The sequence below is a fragment of the Triticum dicoccoides genome, chromosome 4A (genome assembly GCF_002162155.2).
Source record: "Triticum dicoccoides isolate Atlit2015 ecotype Zavitan chromosome 4A, WEW_v2.0, whole genome shotgun sequence".
Taxonomy (NCBI): Eukaryota; Viridiplantae; Streptophyta; class Magnoliopsida; order Poales; family Poaceae; genus Triticum; species Triticum dicoccoides.
Window position 1 is genome coordinate 3748184 of NC_041386.1, and position 13826 is coordinate 3762009.

Sequence of the window (13826 nt, forward strand, 5' to 3'; positions counted from 1 at the left end):
CCTTGTTTTTTAAAATCTAATGAGGAAAAATATAATTATTTAATAGTGTTTCGCAAGATGTATTGGTGCACATATGAATATGTACATTATGCTCTCCGTAGAAAATTAATATAATTAGTCATTAGTCATTAGTATAAAAGTTTTGGTAAAGCACATGCCAAAGCATTGCACATCTAGTCCTATGTCATCGATTTTACGCGGAAATTCGTGCATACATTTTCTTTTGTTCTTTTTTATTCTTTTCTAGTTTAATTGAGTCACTTAGATCTGTAATAACTTGGACACATTTAGACGTGTCTTAGACAAACCCTTAATATAATTAGTCAACAAAAATGGCCTAATTAAATGGGGCTTTTTTTTGAACGTTCGTAGAAGAACTGCCAAATTCATTGATAGAAAGAGGTATTGCAAAGACACCCCCAAAGGAGGAAAGTACCGCAAAAGGCAGCACAAAAAGAAACGAAAGAAAAAGACACTATCGGCACCACCACAAATCCGAGCTCCGCCAACAATTTAGTACACCATCGGAAACCATCAACGGGATCTCCAAGGTGATGCCTCCAAGGAGGAAAACGATGTTGAGGACACCGTCATCACCCGATCTGCCACATCTTAGATTTTCATCTGGAGATCTCACGCCTTGAGGTACGAAGAGCAAAACAGGCTCCACAACAGCACCTCCAGGGAGGAAGACGACGTCCGCGGACGCCATTACCGTCGGCAGCCGAAAAAATCGATGCAGGATTTTCATCCGAAGCCAGGCCTTCCATCCTCAATCTTGGGTTCCGAGGCCACCCAACGCCTCAGGTTAGAACGAAACCGGGCACACACTACCAAACACAGATTGGTCGCCGCCGCTCACAGGAACAAGGCGCGCACACACCAACTTGACCGGGCTGCACCGCTGCACGCAGGACCTGGGCGAACCCAGCCAGATTTGGCCGTCCTCCAACCTTCGTGCGCAGAACTGGGCGAGACCCCGCACCGCAGCGCAATGGAAAGGCCGGGGGAAAACAAGAACTTGCCGGCCCGCACCGCCGCGCGCTGGAACTTGGCAGAATCGAGCCAAAGCTGAGTGGCTCGCACAGCCGCGCGCAAGAACAGGACTAACTGTACTGGAATGATCTGCCCGAGTCTCCTCTAGCTCCATCCACGTAGGACGGCGCCACAACTCCAAGGAGCCGAGCGTGTACCATGCTTGGAGGAAGAGCCCACCCATCTTCCGCCGACCCCCCGCTACCGCCACCACCGGCCAGCCGACGCCGCGACCAGCCACCAAGAGGCAGCCATACTGGCCCAGATCGGGCCTCCTCCCCACCGAGCACAGCGCCGAAGGGCACCACCAGATCTGGGCAGCCGCGCAAGCACGCCCAGGCATCCAGCAGATCCGCGCCGGGAACGACCGCCAGCGCCACATGCGCGCGCGCACGCGTCGCCCGTGCCTGCTGCCCCCGCGCCGCGCTAGCTCGCGCCGGGCCAAGCCTGGCCGCACCGCGCAAGCCTCCACCCAGCCGCGACTGGACGCACTGGGCTGACCGCGCCACGCCCGCCCCGTCCACTGCGCGCACCTGGCCACGCGCCCGCCACCACCACCGGCGCAAGCTCGCCGCGTCCATCGATGCCAGCACGCCGCGCCCCCACGCCTCTCCTCAGCCGAGCGGCCCCCGCAGCGCCCAGGCCTCGCGAGAGAAAAAAATGAAAGGCCCCGCCGCCGCCAAAGCCACACGGGGCGGCGCTTGCTGGCGGCGGCGAGGGGAGTGGGAGATCGGGGAGGGGGAGTTCTCTGGCGGCTAGGGTTTCGCCCGGGCCGCCCGCGGGGGACGGCACGAGCGACTAGGAATTGTGTCCTTTTTTATTAAATGGGGCTTTGGCTTGGACAGTTGGGCGCATGCACCTGATAGACAGGCCGGTGATGCAATGAGCCGCCGGCTGCTGGTGTAGTTGTGCATGGCGGCGTTGTCGTGCTGATCCCCGTGTCCCCCTTGCCGCTTGCCGCTTGCCGCTTTGCTCACTTCGCATTCCTGGCTGTCTACGTGCGAGTGTGACTCGGGAAAAGAGGTCGGAGCTGAGAGTCTATAACTTCGCGACAGCTATATCGCCCGTACTGATTTCTGATAGAAATCGCTTATGAGCGACGTCCTACGTACTGGCTCATTTAGCTGTCGCGGTCGATGCCTCTAGTAGCGATCCCTGTAGGTTTGATCGGTCCAGTTTTCTTTGTTTTTTTGTTTTTTTGCTTGTTGTATTTTGTTGGTTTTATTTGTTTTTCACCGTTTTTCTTTGTTTTTTTTTCATTTTTACTCTGGTTTTTCTTAGTTTTTCTTTCTTTCTTCATTATATTTTGATTTTCTTTGTTTCCTATGTTTTTTTGCTTTCCTTTTTTCTTTCTTTTCGGTTTTTATTGGTTTATTTCTTTGGACTCTTGTCTACTTTTTTCTAGATATACAATGTACATTTTAAGAGCACACGTAAAAACATTTTTCTGATACACTTTGAACATTTTTCAAACGCATTGTGTACATTTTTTTTACAAATACATTTTTTAAAAATTTTAAGAACTAGCAATGTGTAAGTGCAATGCGCGCTGATATTGGGCAGGATATCAGTTACATATTAATTATGTGATTAGCACAGACATTGATGTTTGGTATGATTTTAATTACACATTAAACATGTTGAGCGCTCACCATTGTAACAATATAGGTCGTAGGATTGACATGCTTTGATCTGTCCCTTTGGGTCTTTTTTATATTGGTGTAGATATAGATATAGATACAAATTAACATTTTTCAAATACATTGTCCATTTTTTAAATGGCAATAAATATTTTTTAAACTACAGGAATATTTGTTACATTATACAAATATTTTCTAAAAATAAAAATTTTATTATCCTACATGAACATTTTTTTACATCGTATAAACATATTTTAAAATGTCAGGAACATTTGTTTGGACTGCCATAATTTTATTTAAAATGTCACGTACATCTTTTGGATGCTATGAAACATTTTTTACATTATGTGGAAAAATATTTTGAATTACGCGAACACTTTTTGTACGTTGTATATATATTTCATAAAATGACACGTATATTTGCTTTAAACACGTGACATTTTTTGAATATTATAAACATTTTCCATACGCATGAATAACATTTTTCAAATGCATGTTTAACATTTTCTAAACATTTTCCATACACATGTAGAGTATTTTTTGTAATATAAACAATAGTAAAAAAATGAAGCAAAAATGTGGAAAAAAAAGTGAATGACGTCACAGCAGACGCGATCGCTATGCCGCCCCAGCACTGGCTCTCTACAGGCGACAGTGCGATAGGAACCGCTGCGGCCAGCACATAGCCGCGCCCTTATAACTCTGCTTATAGCAAGCAGCAACAACGGAGCGCCACTCCCTTTGGGCCAGCCAACGAATTTTTACCCCGCTCACACTGGCTTTGCATTCACGGCCCCTGAATGTCATCCAAATTCTCTGTAAAAGACCCATGGTTCTTCTCGCGGCCAGAAATATTATTCTTTTGGCCCTCCAAGAAGCCTTCCTGTGAAAGAAATTTGTGTTCCCCCATTTCATATTGTCCAATGTGATCTCTGCTTCCACATAATTTCTTCCTTGAGAAGGAGCTCATCCATCTCCCTCAGTATTTTCTTCCTTTCCAGAGGCGTGGTATGGTCATCTCTTTTAAATAGCACATTTAATCTTTTACGAGCCGAGTCAAGTTTCTTTGGAAGATAGAAAATATGAGCCCAAGTCCATCCAATGAAGATAATTCATTAATCTATCCACATTATTTGCCACATTCTTCGGATCGTCTATATGTGTACCATTATTTCAACAAGCCTTAACCTGATCGTCCAGAGCCACCCCCTTCCTTTCCCAAAATGACGCATATCTAATATGCTTAGTAATTTTTCCAAAGCAAGGGGAACCCATCAATTTGAACTAACAAAGGACAATGGTCTACTCTAACCTAGAGTTGATGATGTGAGAAACCTTGCATTTAAAAAATAAATAAGACCATTGAGGGTACGCCACTGCACGACCAAGGAGCAACTTCACATTTCTGTTGCCATCTTGCTTATTATTAGAAGTCTACGGAACACCATGGTAGCCCAAGTCGAATATACTGCATTCAAACAAAACTTCTCAAAAATTGGCCCTTAATCTTGTTGGTCTGTTATGACGAGAAAAATACTCATTGTACCACATTGCTTTGTTAAAATCACCCATTTGAAACCAAGGACTAGCACCAAGTGATTTAACTTGTCTCAAAAGATCCCACTAACATACCTTTAGGTCGCCTTTGGTTCCCCGTAGATGAAAGTGCTCCTCCATTTTGTGCCATCTGCATTCCAAACATACATATCAATAAATGGTCACCAAACTTATTTAGTTCGAGAGAAATGTTCATCCCAAAACACAGCCAGACCTATACCCTTTGCCTTGAACGGTAATGGAAAAAACATTTTCCATTCCCAACCAGTAGCGCAAACTCTTAACATGCTCTTAATTTTGTGTAGTTTTAGAAAGAAATATAACATTGGGTCGGTGTGTCTTAGAGAGACACACAAGTTCTTGGACTGTGCGAGGCTGTCCGAAGCCTCGACAGTTCCAACTCAAAATTTTCATGGCTCTTGACGGGTGTCAACATTCACGCACGTCGGTTGACCGACAGCCCCAGTGCCGGTAACATCCTTAGCTGAGTCATTTCATAGTGCTTTTTTCTTTGAGGTTGCAGGTTAGATTGTTAGGGCAATGTGTAAATATTCTCTTTTGCAACTTCGAAACAATATATTATCATATTATGTAAGTCAACTTGTCTCAAATGACTAGTTTTCTTTCATTTTTTCTATGAATTCAGTTACCATGTGAAGATTGAAGTGATTAAAGATCTCAACGTCTGCCTCCTTTGGTAACTCGATCAAGAGGTACATCGAAGACGATGACAAAATATGGAAGCGAATACTTGATAATAAAAATATTAGTAATGTTCCCAATATATTTTTCTATAAAACCTTCCATGTTTTGGCAAGGTGTAAAGTGGGTTAGTAAATCTCTCAAGGCTGGTTATAGGTGGGCTGTAGGTAATTTTCAAAGAGGGGTTCCGGATTGTAGTATCCTTGAGCGCATTTTGCACTTATCTTGTAATATGTTTTCAACAAGCTGTGTTGTGTATTGCCAAAGCTTTGGCCTTATACTTTGCTGTAATTTACTTTGTACTGTAATTGGGTTTTGAACCTTGGTTTCAGTTGATAATCGAACCGTGGAAGGGAGGAGAACTCTGCTCCCTGAAGTGATTATGCCCGTATTTTAGTTTATATGGATGCTTGGCTTGTTGGTTCATGAATATGGTCATACATTCTCGCCCTCTTAAGTCTTTCCCTCGGTCCATCCATGGATAATGAAACCGGGGTAGGAGGGGGGCTCTGGCTCCTGGTGGTCTAAACGTACGAAGTGATTATACATATTTTAGTTTGTAGGGATGCTTGACTTATTGATTCATGAATATGGTCGTACACTCTTTCCCCCTCTCAAGTTTTGTTTTTTTATTTTCCTTTGGGCAACCCCACCGGTAGACGCTGATAAGATCCAAAGGAACAAGACATTGCCGACGACACACACTATGGACAGCCATGTCTCCCAAGCGGCTTTGCCTCCTCCACTTTTCCCATCCGCGGCGGCAACGCACATCGTGGCCACGAGTATGACACATCAAGTGAGGGTTTTAGAATTTTCGTTGCTCATCCGACTTGTCATGATCCGTTTGGAACTCGTATTTATAGTTATGCAAGGGAACTTGACACTCACTAGCACGGCGTCGGTTACCTACGTGTCTCATAGTCGGCGCCCTATGGCTGGGTAGGGTAGCCCCGTTGGCCAGAGTGATGAAACCACCACCATCGTCAGGGGCAGCTGATGAATATAGGTCGATTATCCACTTCCTTTGTTGGTAAACAACTCGATTGTCCACTTCCTTGCAATGTATTGCTCGATTGAAAGAAATAAGTTGAGTGCCAGTTAATTACCTCCATGTGATCTGATGATTCATCCATATGTCATAAGTTCAATAAAAGATACATATGTCGAAAGTAATTGTAACTTCTTCTAACTTCTCAAATTCAGTTAGGTCAAGGCCCATTAATCCCAACAGGGCCATTAATTCTAGCAATTGTTTTAATAGGACAGACGGCGTCTTATATTCATATTGATTGATGTGTGCAACTTGTCATAGGAGTTGACTCTAGAAAACAAGCAAATAATAAAAAAGAAAATCAGTTGTTGTCAAAGGCCGTTGATGAGTGCAACTCATCCTACACTTCTTTTATTCTCGATAAAAAATAGCTCGGCCGTCCACTTGCTTGCAATGTACTGCTTGATTAAAAGAAGTAGGAGTATGGTTCACGATTAAAAGAAGTAAACGGAGTACCACTTAAATAGCTCTATGCACTTTGATGATTTATCCACATGCCATAAGTTCAACAAAAAAATATTGGATGTCTAAATTAATCGTGACTTCTTTGACTTCTCACAAAATTGTGAACTACAGTTGGCTCAAGGCCCATTAAACTCAACATGCCCATTAATTCCGACATATTTTCGATCGGAGAGATAACATCTTATATGCGTATCGACTGATTTGTGCAATTTTCATTACAGTTGACTCAAGAAACAAGGAAATATAAAAAAGGAAAGAGAATAAGTTGTCGTCAGAGACGGTTGATAAATTCAGCTCCTTCCTCCACTTTTCTTGTTTTTGATAGACAGCCACCAAAAACTTTAGGAATTCCTTGACAGATCATTCACTTGCTTACAATGTATTGCTTTACTAAAAGAAGTAAGCTGAGTATACCACTTAAATAGCTCTATGCACTTTGATGATTCGTCCACATGTCATAAGTTTAATAAAAGAAAACTGGATGTCAGAATAAATTGGGACTTCTCTTAGCTTTCTGTATGTTAGAAAGAAACATATTTCGGGTATAATTCAGTCTGGTGACCAAAGCGGATATACACTTCAAGTTTGCTGACGATTGATAGTATATTTTTACTCTATATATAATTATCGATTTACTTCAACATGTCATGTGATTTTTTTATTACAGCCATTGTTTATCAGGTAGATAGCGAATTCCCAACTCCATAACAACCATGGAAAGCTACATGTAGGATCCTTAGTTCACTGAACTCACAACTTTGATCATTATATACATCTCAAAACCAGGCAAGTCCATGCCTTGCCAGACTCATCGAGGTCATCGTAGGCGGCTCAGATCTTGCTTTCCAACCCTTTCTTTTTACATAAACCCAGGGATATGTTTGAATGATTTCAACACATAAGATTTTTTTTTCTTTCACCCTATTAAAAGACGCATCTACAAATTGTATGAAATATGAACCAATGAGTTTGTAATAAAAAAATGTATGAAATATGAATCAATGAGTTTGACATGCCCTTGTGAACATTGGCATAAACAACTATGACCGTCTGTAGATGAATGTGAGCATGATGTGGCTGAAGCCAGTAAATTTCAGTATTCCCAAAGAGTTGCAAGACTCAACCCCTGGGTTTTTATTTCAGAATAAAAAGCCATATAGGACCACTGAAATCCCCTTCATTCAGATGTACAGGAATAACAATTGCACAGGAATGGATAACAGAAGATTGCCTTCACATATGAGAACAAGATCCATCTTTTCCAGCACATGAAATTCATCGACAATATCAAACTCAAGATCTAATCAATCAACCATTTGAGTATGTGACAGTTACAAGCATAAAACATGGTATTTATGAAGAAAGATCTGTATCATGATGCTTTAATTCTTGCGGAACCTTGTAAATGTCGCCAAGTCTTGATGAGAGACACAGACTCCTTGGCCATCTCAACCTGTGCAATTGCCCAATATGTGTTCTCATGCACAAGTTCAATGAGAGATGCGTGCTCGTCAAAGTCAACTGTGCTCATTCGAGGACAGCCTACACAGCCTAGTTCTTTGATGTTAACTGCAAACTCTTGCACAGCTTCCATGACCTTGAGAACTGCTTGTGCTTGGAACCCGCCTTCCACAGTACCTAACAAGGCTGATTACCTAGTTTAATGCTTCAGGGGTTTGCTTCGCTGGGTCTGCTTCCAGAGGACACGCTGCTGCTTGGTCCAGCAATACTGCTGCTACCTGCATTTGGTTCATCATTTCTACTTCCAGAAACTGCATTCTCACTTGGTCCACGGTTTGTGTTACCCGCAAACTGACTGCCAGTGCCAGGTCTTCCAGTGTTCATATTACCAAGAATCAGTTGCTTCTTAAGTTTGTGCTTTTTCCCTCCAATATGGGCGCCGAAATTGAATTCAGTGACACAATCCACCTTGCATATTTTGCACCAAAAGGAAGGTACAGAATTTGTTCTGGGTATTTGAACAGCCTGCATAGCCTGTGATGCAGGCTGTCGAACAATTACTTTTTTCTTTGGGGGGTACCAATTTGCTGGCTGGCTTCTTGCGGCGGTGAAATTAAAGCTTGACTGCGGTGAAGGCATATTACTCTCAGGAGTTAACTTTCTCTTCAACACATCAGGTGTTGAATCTGTACAGGTCTCCTGAAAGTATATTTTTATTCCAATAATAGATAAGTAAAGTGCATCTAATTTCTCCGACAAATTTTTCTAGGTTTCGAACAAAAACATAGTAACAAATAGTGCATAGCCTTATCATGCTTTCAGATAACATCTTCCAATATCTAACTATAGTTTGATACAATTAGGGAAAGTAACATCGAACCTATGCAGAAGAATGAGAACACGGAATGGTTTAACATCAGAAGTAAAAGAGAGTGGTGCCAGAACTCAATGAGTCAATAGTAAACTGCATTTCAAATGAATACTCAATAACCAGAAATCGTCCAGAATAATTGTTTCTCTAAATAGGGATGCAGTTTACTTAAAACTTTAGCAAACTTTCCCCACTGATCAAAGAACTACTACAACTCTGCAAGCTGAACTCTTCATCCTGTCCAGAAAATGGTAAGAACAAGAATAAAGGGCTAGAGATAATTTGGAGTGGCATTGAAACAACACCACCTTTGTTGCAGCTTCTCACATGGGCGGTTGGATCAAACTCGGGTATGTTTCATCACATCTTGTAAAGCAATATTAAACTCAATGTGTGGCTTATGGATATTTTCTCAACAGCATGAATGTGACAATAGAACTTGAGAAAACTGACTCCTGTTTGAGCTTTCAACATATGAAGTTGAGACTCGATTCAATGCCTTGCACAAGAAAACACTCCCTCCGTTCACAAATATAAGATGTTCTAACTTTTTTTCTGAAACAGCGGTATATAGACACGTTTTAGTGTGTTTGTTCACACATTTCAGTCCGTATGTAGTCCATACTGAAATATCCAAAATATCTTATAGTATTTGTGAAAAGAGGGAGTAGAAGATAACTATTGAATAAAAGGTACAAAATAGCTTTCTGCAATACACAGATAGTGCAAATGATAAAACTGTGTTGACATATAAAGTAAACTAAGATGAAATGGTAATTTTCTGTTTATGATTGGTTACCCAGACTAACTCAATACTTCCCATGCACGTAAGTTATCAACCATAGGACCACAAATGTTCATTACCAACAAAACCTGCTGCCAAGTTAACAGACAAGAAGCTTACTCTGGATAGCGCAGGAGCTTCATTAAGAGCAATCAACAGATGTGGATGAGTACGTTCCAACCTTCGCCGATATTCCAGTTCCCTTCTAAGAGCTTCTTCATATGTGATAGTAGGACAGGTCGATGTGTGAGACTGTTGCATGCTTGATGAGAACAAACCACATCTACTTGCAAGCGCCAGTTCTTCCTCAGCTAGCAAAGAATTCCCTAACATATTTGTGCATTTAAAAACGGAAGTGGTCTGATTTCCAGCATTCAAAACCACAGGTCTTTCGCATATTCAGAATGCAAGCTCGGATGGTCCAAAGCTGCAACAAACATAGTGGATCAAAACCCAAAAAAGAGCCATAAATTTGCTATAATAATGTGCGTCCAGTGACATTTAAAAAAATGATAAGAAATCGTCAGTGTCCTCTAGCAACAGAGTACAGATCAATCAGTTAGCTTGAGCAAGTTTGGTCAAATGTTCAGCACTATATGCATAATTAAAAACACCAGATATGGGTGAAATCTAATCAAAATTGTCATGGAAAATTTCAGCATACGGTATGTTTTTCTGTGAACTACAAGCTGTTGTTCTCACTTGTCAGTCTACAAATTTACCTTCTAATTTGTTGCTTTTTACAACAAATTTCTTTTGGAATTAACTGATCTGATTACTCCAGCACGCATCACACCGATCCACAACAGATCGGAAGCAAGCAGGGTGAATTGGATTGCCTATCCCACAAAGACCAGGACAGATTGCTTGCTCAAAGAAAAAGAAATGCTGTAACCAAACTCACAGAACAACCCAAGCAAATTAGCATCGTCAACCAAGTTAACAGATCCAGATCAGAATGGATCTCCACTCCGCCCAGTCCAGTAAGCGGAGGACAAGGACGACGACTCCGAGAGGAGGATCTCCTCCAAGTGGTGTGAGCCAGGGAGTGGCTTTAGGCGGGGAGGAGATGTTATTGGATAGCGGAGGCTAAAGAAGAATGTGACCATTCAATAACAAAGCCTCCACTGTTCTATTCTACCATCCTCCTCCCTCAAGCTAACCAGTGTATACATCGCATCCTCCTTCACCGGAAAAATGAGACTCTCAATATCTTGTTCGATGACAAATTGACAAGACTTCACCAATCAAACGAGGCAAAGGTTACCCACACGATGCGTTAGAACTACCAGTTAGTTGCTAGCCGAACACAGCGCCATGGTGCCTGCGTTTTGTCACACTAGATTAGGCACATTCTTGCATATCCAAATGGGCCGCAACGAGCCTAACAGGCATGAAGATCCCATCGATCTCAGCCACAAATCCATCTCACACGGAGAAATTCGCGAATCCCGCAAAGAACTAGGGTTCCAGCAAACTGAGACAACGAAATCTAGGGCTTTACCGCGACTCCGGGTGCTGCCCTTTCTGGAGCGGGCCGTTTCCGGCCGCCGGAATCCGCCTCCCTGTACGCCTGTGCGCCGTCGGTCAACAGGTTAAATGAGAGAACCAAAGTGTGGGACGATAAAGGGATGGATGGGGGTAGCACATCACATACCTCGCCGTCGGTCGGAACCGTCTCGCCGGAGCGGGTCGAGCTAAAGGGGACGGCGACTCAAGGAGGCGGAAGGTGGTCTGGTCGGGTCGGGTCAGATGGTGTTTGGATCACTAGTGACGGGAGACTAGAGACTAGTAGTAGTCACTTTTAGTCAGTAAACCTCCAAACCCCCTGACTAATGGGTGACTAAAACTAGTTTAGTCCTTAGTCACCCCACTCCTAACTAAAAGTGACTAAAGTCTCTCCTCTAATTAATTGGCGGGCCCATCCTGTTGCGGGCGACGCATCTGCCGCCCCATCCCCTTCGCACGCAGGCAGGGGGTAGTCGCTCCCCTTTCCACTCCGCCGCTTCCCTTTCCACCGCCGCCGCCGCACTCTGCCGCCGCGGCAGCACTCCGCCGCGCCGCTTCCGTGTCCGTACTCCTGCCGCGCCCGCAGCGCTCCGCCGTGTCGCGCCCGCATCACTCCGCCGCGCCGCGCTCCCGCGTCCATACCATGGACGGCGACGACGAACTCCCCTTCGATTTCTTCTCGCAGACGGCGTCTTCCGGTGCTGCGGTGCACCACATCGACGAGGACGGGTGGGGGATGACGCCCCCTTGTCTCCGGGGATCCGCCGGCCGCGGCTTGGTGGCAGGGGGGCTCGAGCGCGGCTCGGTGGCCGGGGGGCTCGGCCGCGGCTCGGTGGCCGGGGGGCTCCGCGCTCCCATCGGGTTGGAGAACATCGACCTCAACGGCAACTCCGCCGTCGCCGCCTCCTACCCTAACATGGGCATGTACACGCACCTTTTTCATCCCGAGAGTGCGGCCGGCCATGGTGTGCCCCTCCAGCGGACGGACGGCGTGGCGTAGCGGCAGGGTCGTCCACCTCGCCAAGGTCTCCCCCTAGTGAGGGCCCCAGATCGTCGTGCCAAGCAGGTCGTCGCGACGTCGGGACGAGGTGGTGCTGGTTCAAGTCGCTCAGGCAGCGGCAGGCAGCGGCAGGCAGCACCGATCATGGTAGAAGATGTTGAGGAAGAAGATGAACCAGCTGAAGAAGATGTTCAGGCAGAGGAAGACGACAGCATGCTGAACCAGCATATCCAGGTACAATATTTGTCCAATTGTTGTGTTTGCTTGAATGAATGTATGTTAAGTGGAAAGTAGAAAGTAGAAACTACAGCTTGTTAAGTGGAAAGTAGAAAGTAGAAACTACAGCAAGGTGTTCAGTTTGGACAAATGAAAGAAAATACTTGTTCATGCTACTTGTTCTGTCATATTTATTAAAAATAGTACAGTATCTGAAATAGTACTTGTTCTGTTTTCTCATACATTTTTTTAATAGAGGCCAAAAAGCAAGGCTAACTGGACAGACAGAAATACATTGACTTTATGTGAAATAGCTTGTGAGGAAATAGATGTTGGCAATTACGCTGGTAGAGTTTGGAGCCCTCAGGCGTACAAGAATATGAGGGAGAAATATTGGGAAAGGGCAAAGCTGTGGCATCCAGGCAGGGAATTCAGGAACAAAATAACTAACTTGAAGGGCTTGTACAATGATTGGGTATGGTTGCAGCAGCAAACCGGCTGTGGCCGCGGCTTAGATGGCGAAGTGACGGCAACTGCAGATTGGTGGGAGAAAGAAATCAAGGTATTTTTGCTTATATTCTTGCTCCCTCTCCTTCAAGTGTTCATTTTTGCTTATGTTCCAATGACAGAAGATATATATGCTGATTTCTTTCTATTATTTCTTTTCAGGACAGACCAAATCTCAAGAAATTTAGAAATGGTAACCCTGAGTATATGCCCCTGTTACATGAGATATTTCATGAGGTCGCTGTGGATGGTTCATCTGCTTATGTTCCTGGGACAGAAGATTGTTTGGAGTTAAATAATGATGATGACCTGGATGGCAATGAAGGCTTTGTGTCCAGCCCTATGAGTACCAACACTCAAAAGAGAGGGAGCCCCTCAGAGTTAAGGAGTAAAGCTAGTAGTCCTTCAAAGAGAAGCAAAACTTTAGACAACATGCCTCGTACTCAAGGCAAAACTCGGGGTCCATTTGTAAAATATATGAAGGACATTGAAACTAAGTTGGAGAAGGAAAGTGAGAAAACAGACTCTATTTTGCAGGCTCTTGTGAACCAAGGCAATGAAAAGGTTAGGAGAAGTGAGGAACGTGCTCAGTCAGTAAAAAACTGTCAGAACCTTGCCATTGAGTGTGGAGCATCAGAAGAGTCAGTTGAGTACTTTGTTGCTTGTGATTTATTCAAGGAGAAACACAACAGAACTGTCTTCCAGAACATGAAGACCCCTGAAACTAGGTCGATATGGTTGAAGAGATGGTGCAGGGCAAAGAACATGTATGCAGCAGATGGCGAGATATGAAGGCAGAATGATCTGTGTCAGCTAGTCTTGTGTCTTGAGTCATGTGTGTCCTCTTGTGTCTTGAGTCATGTGTGTCCTCTTGTGTCTTGAGTCGTGGATGACATGATTTGTGGACTAATGTGGCCTTAATCATTATGTTTCTGGACAAATTATTATCTACCGATCTGTGTATTTGCATGTGTTGATGATATGTTCATTATGTCTGTAGACTTCATGATTTCTATTTGTTTGTG

General features: G+C 43.9%; 1 protein-coding gene and 1 pseudogene across 1 annotated transcript; one reads left to right on the forward strand and one right to left on the reverse strand.

The window, feature by feature from the left end:
* Positions 1–7662: 7662 nt before the first annotated feature.
* On the reverse strand, positions 7663–11339 carry LOC119284509. The gene is made up of 4 exons (XM_037563626.1): positions 11227–11339; positions 11074–11142; positions 9690–9996; positions 7663–8613 (listed from the first exon to the last, which is right to left on the reverse strand). Exons 3-4 carry the CDS (start codon positions 9900–9902, stop codon positions 8122–8124), a joined length of 705 nt encoding a protein of 234 aa, XP_037419523.1. The 5' UTR covers positions 9903–9996; positions 11074–11142; positions 11227–11339; the 3' UTR covers positions 7663–8121.
* A 382-nt stretch (positions 11340–11721) lies between these two features.
* LOC119288496 lies at positions 11722–13593 on the forward strand (annotated as a pseudogene).
* The last annotated feature ends 233 nt before the right edge of the window (positions 13594–13826 follow it).

What these genes read in the sequence shown, in the direction of transcription:
- LOC119284509 (XM_037563626.1), bottom strand. Translation starts at nt 9,902, where the DNA reads ATGTTAGGGAATTCTTTGCTAGCTGAGGAAGAACTGGCGCTTGCAAGT. An exon ending in AAGCTCCTGCGCTATCCAGA is followed by an intron (nt 8,614 to 9,689) that starts GTAAGCTTCTTG and finishes ATATACTTTCAG; the next exon opens with GAGACCTGTACAGATTCAAC.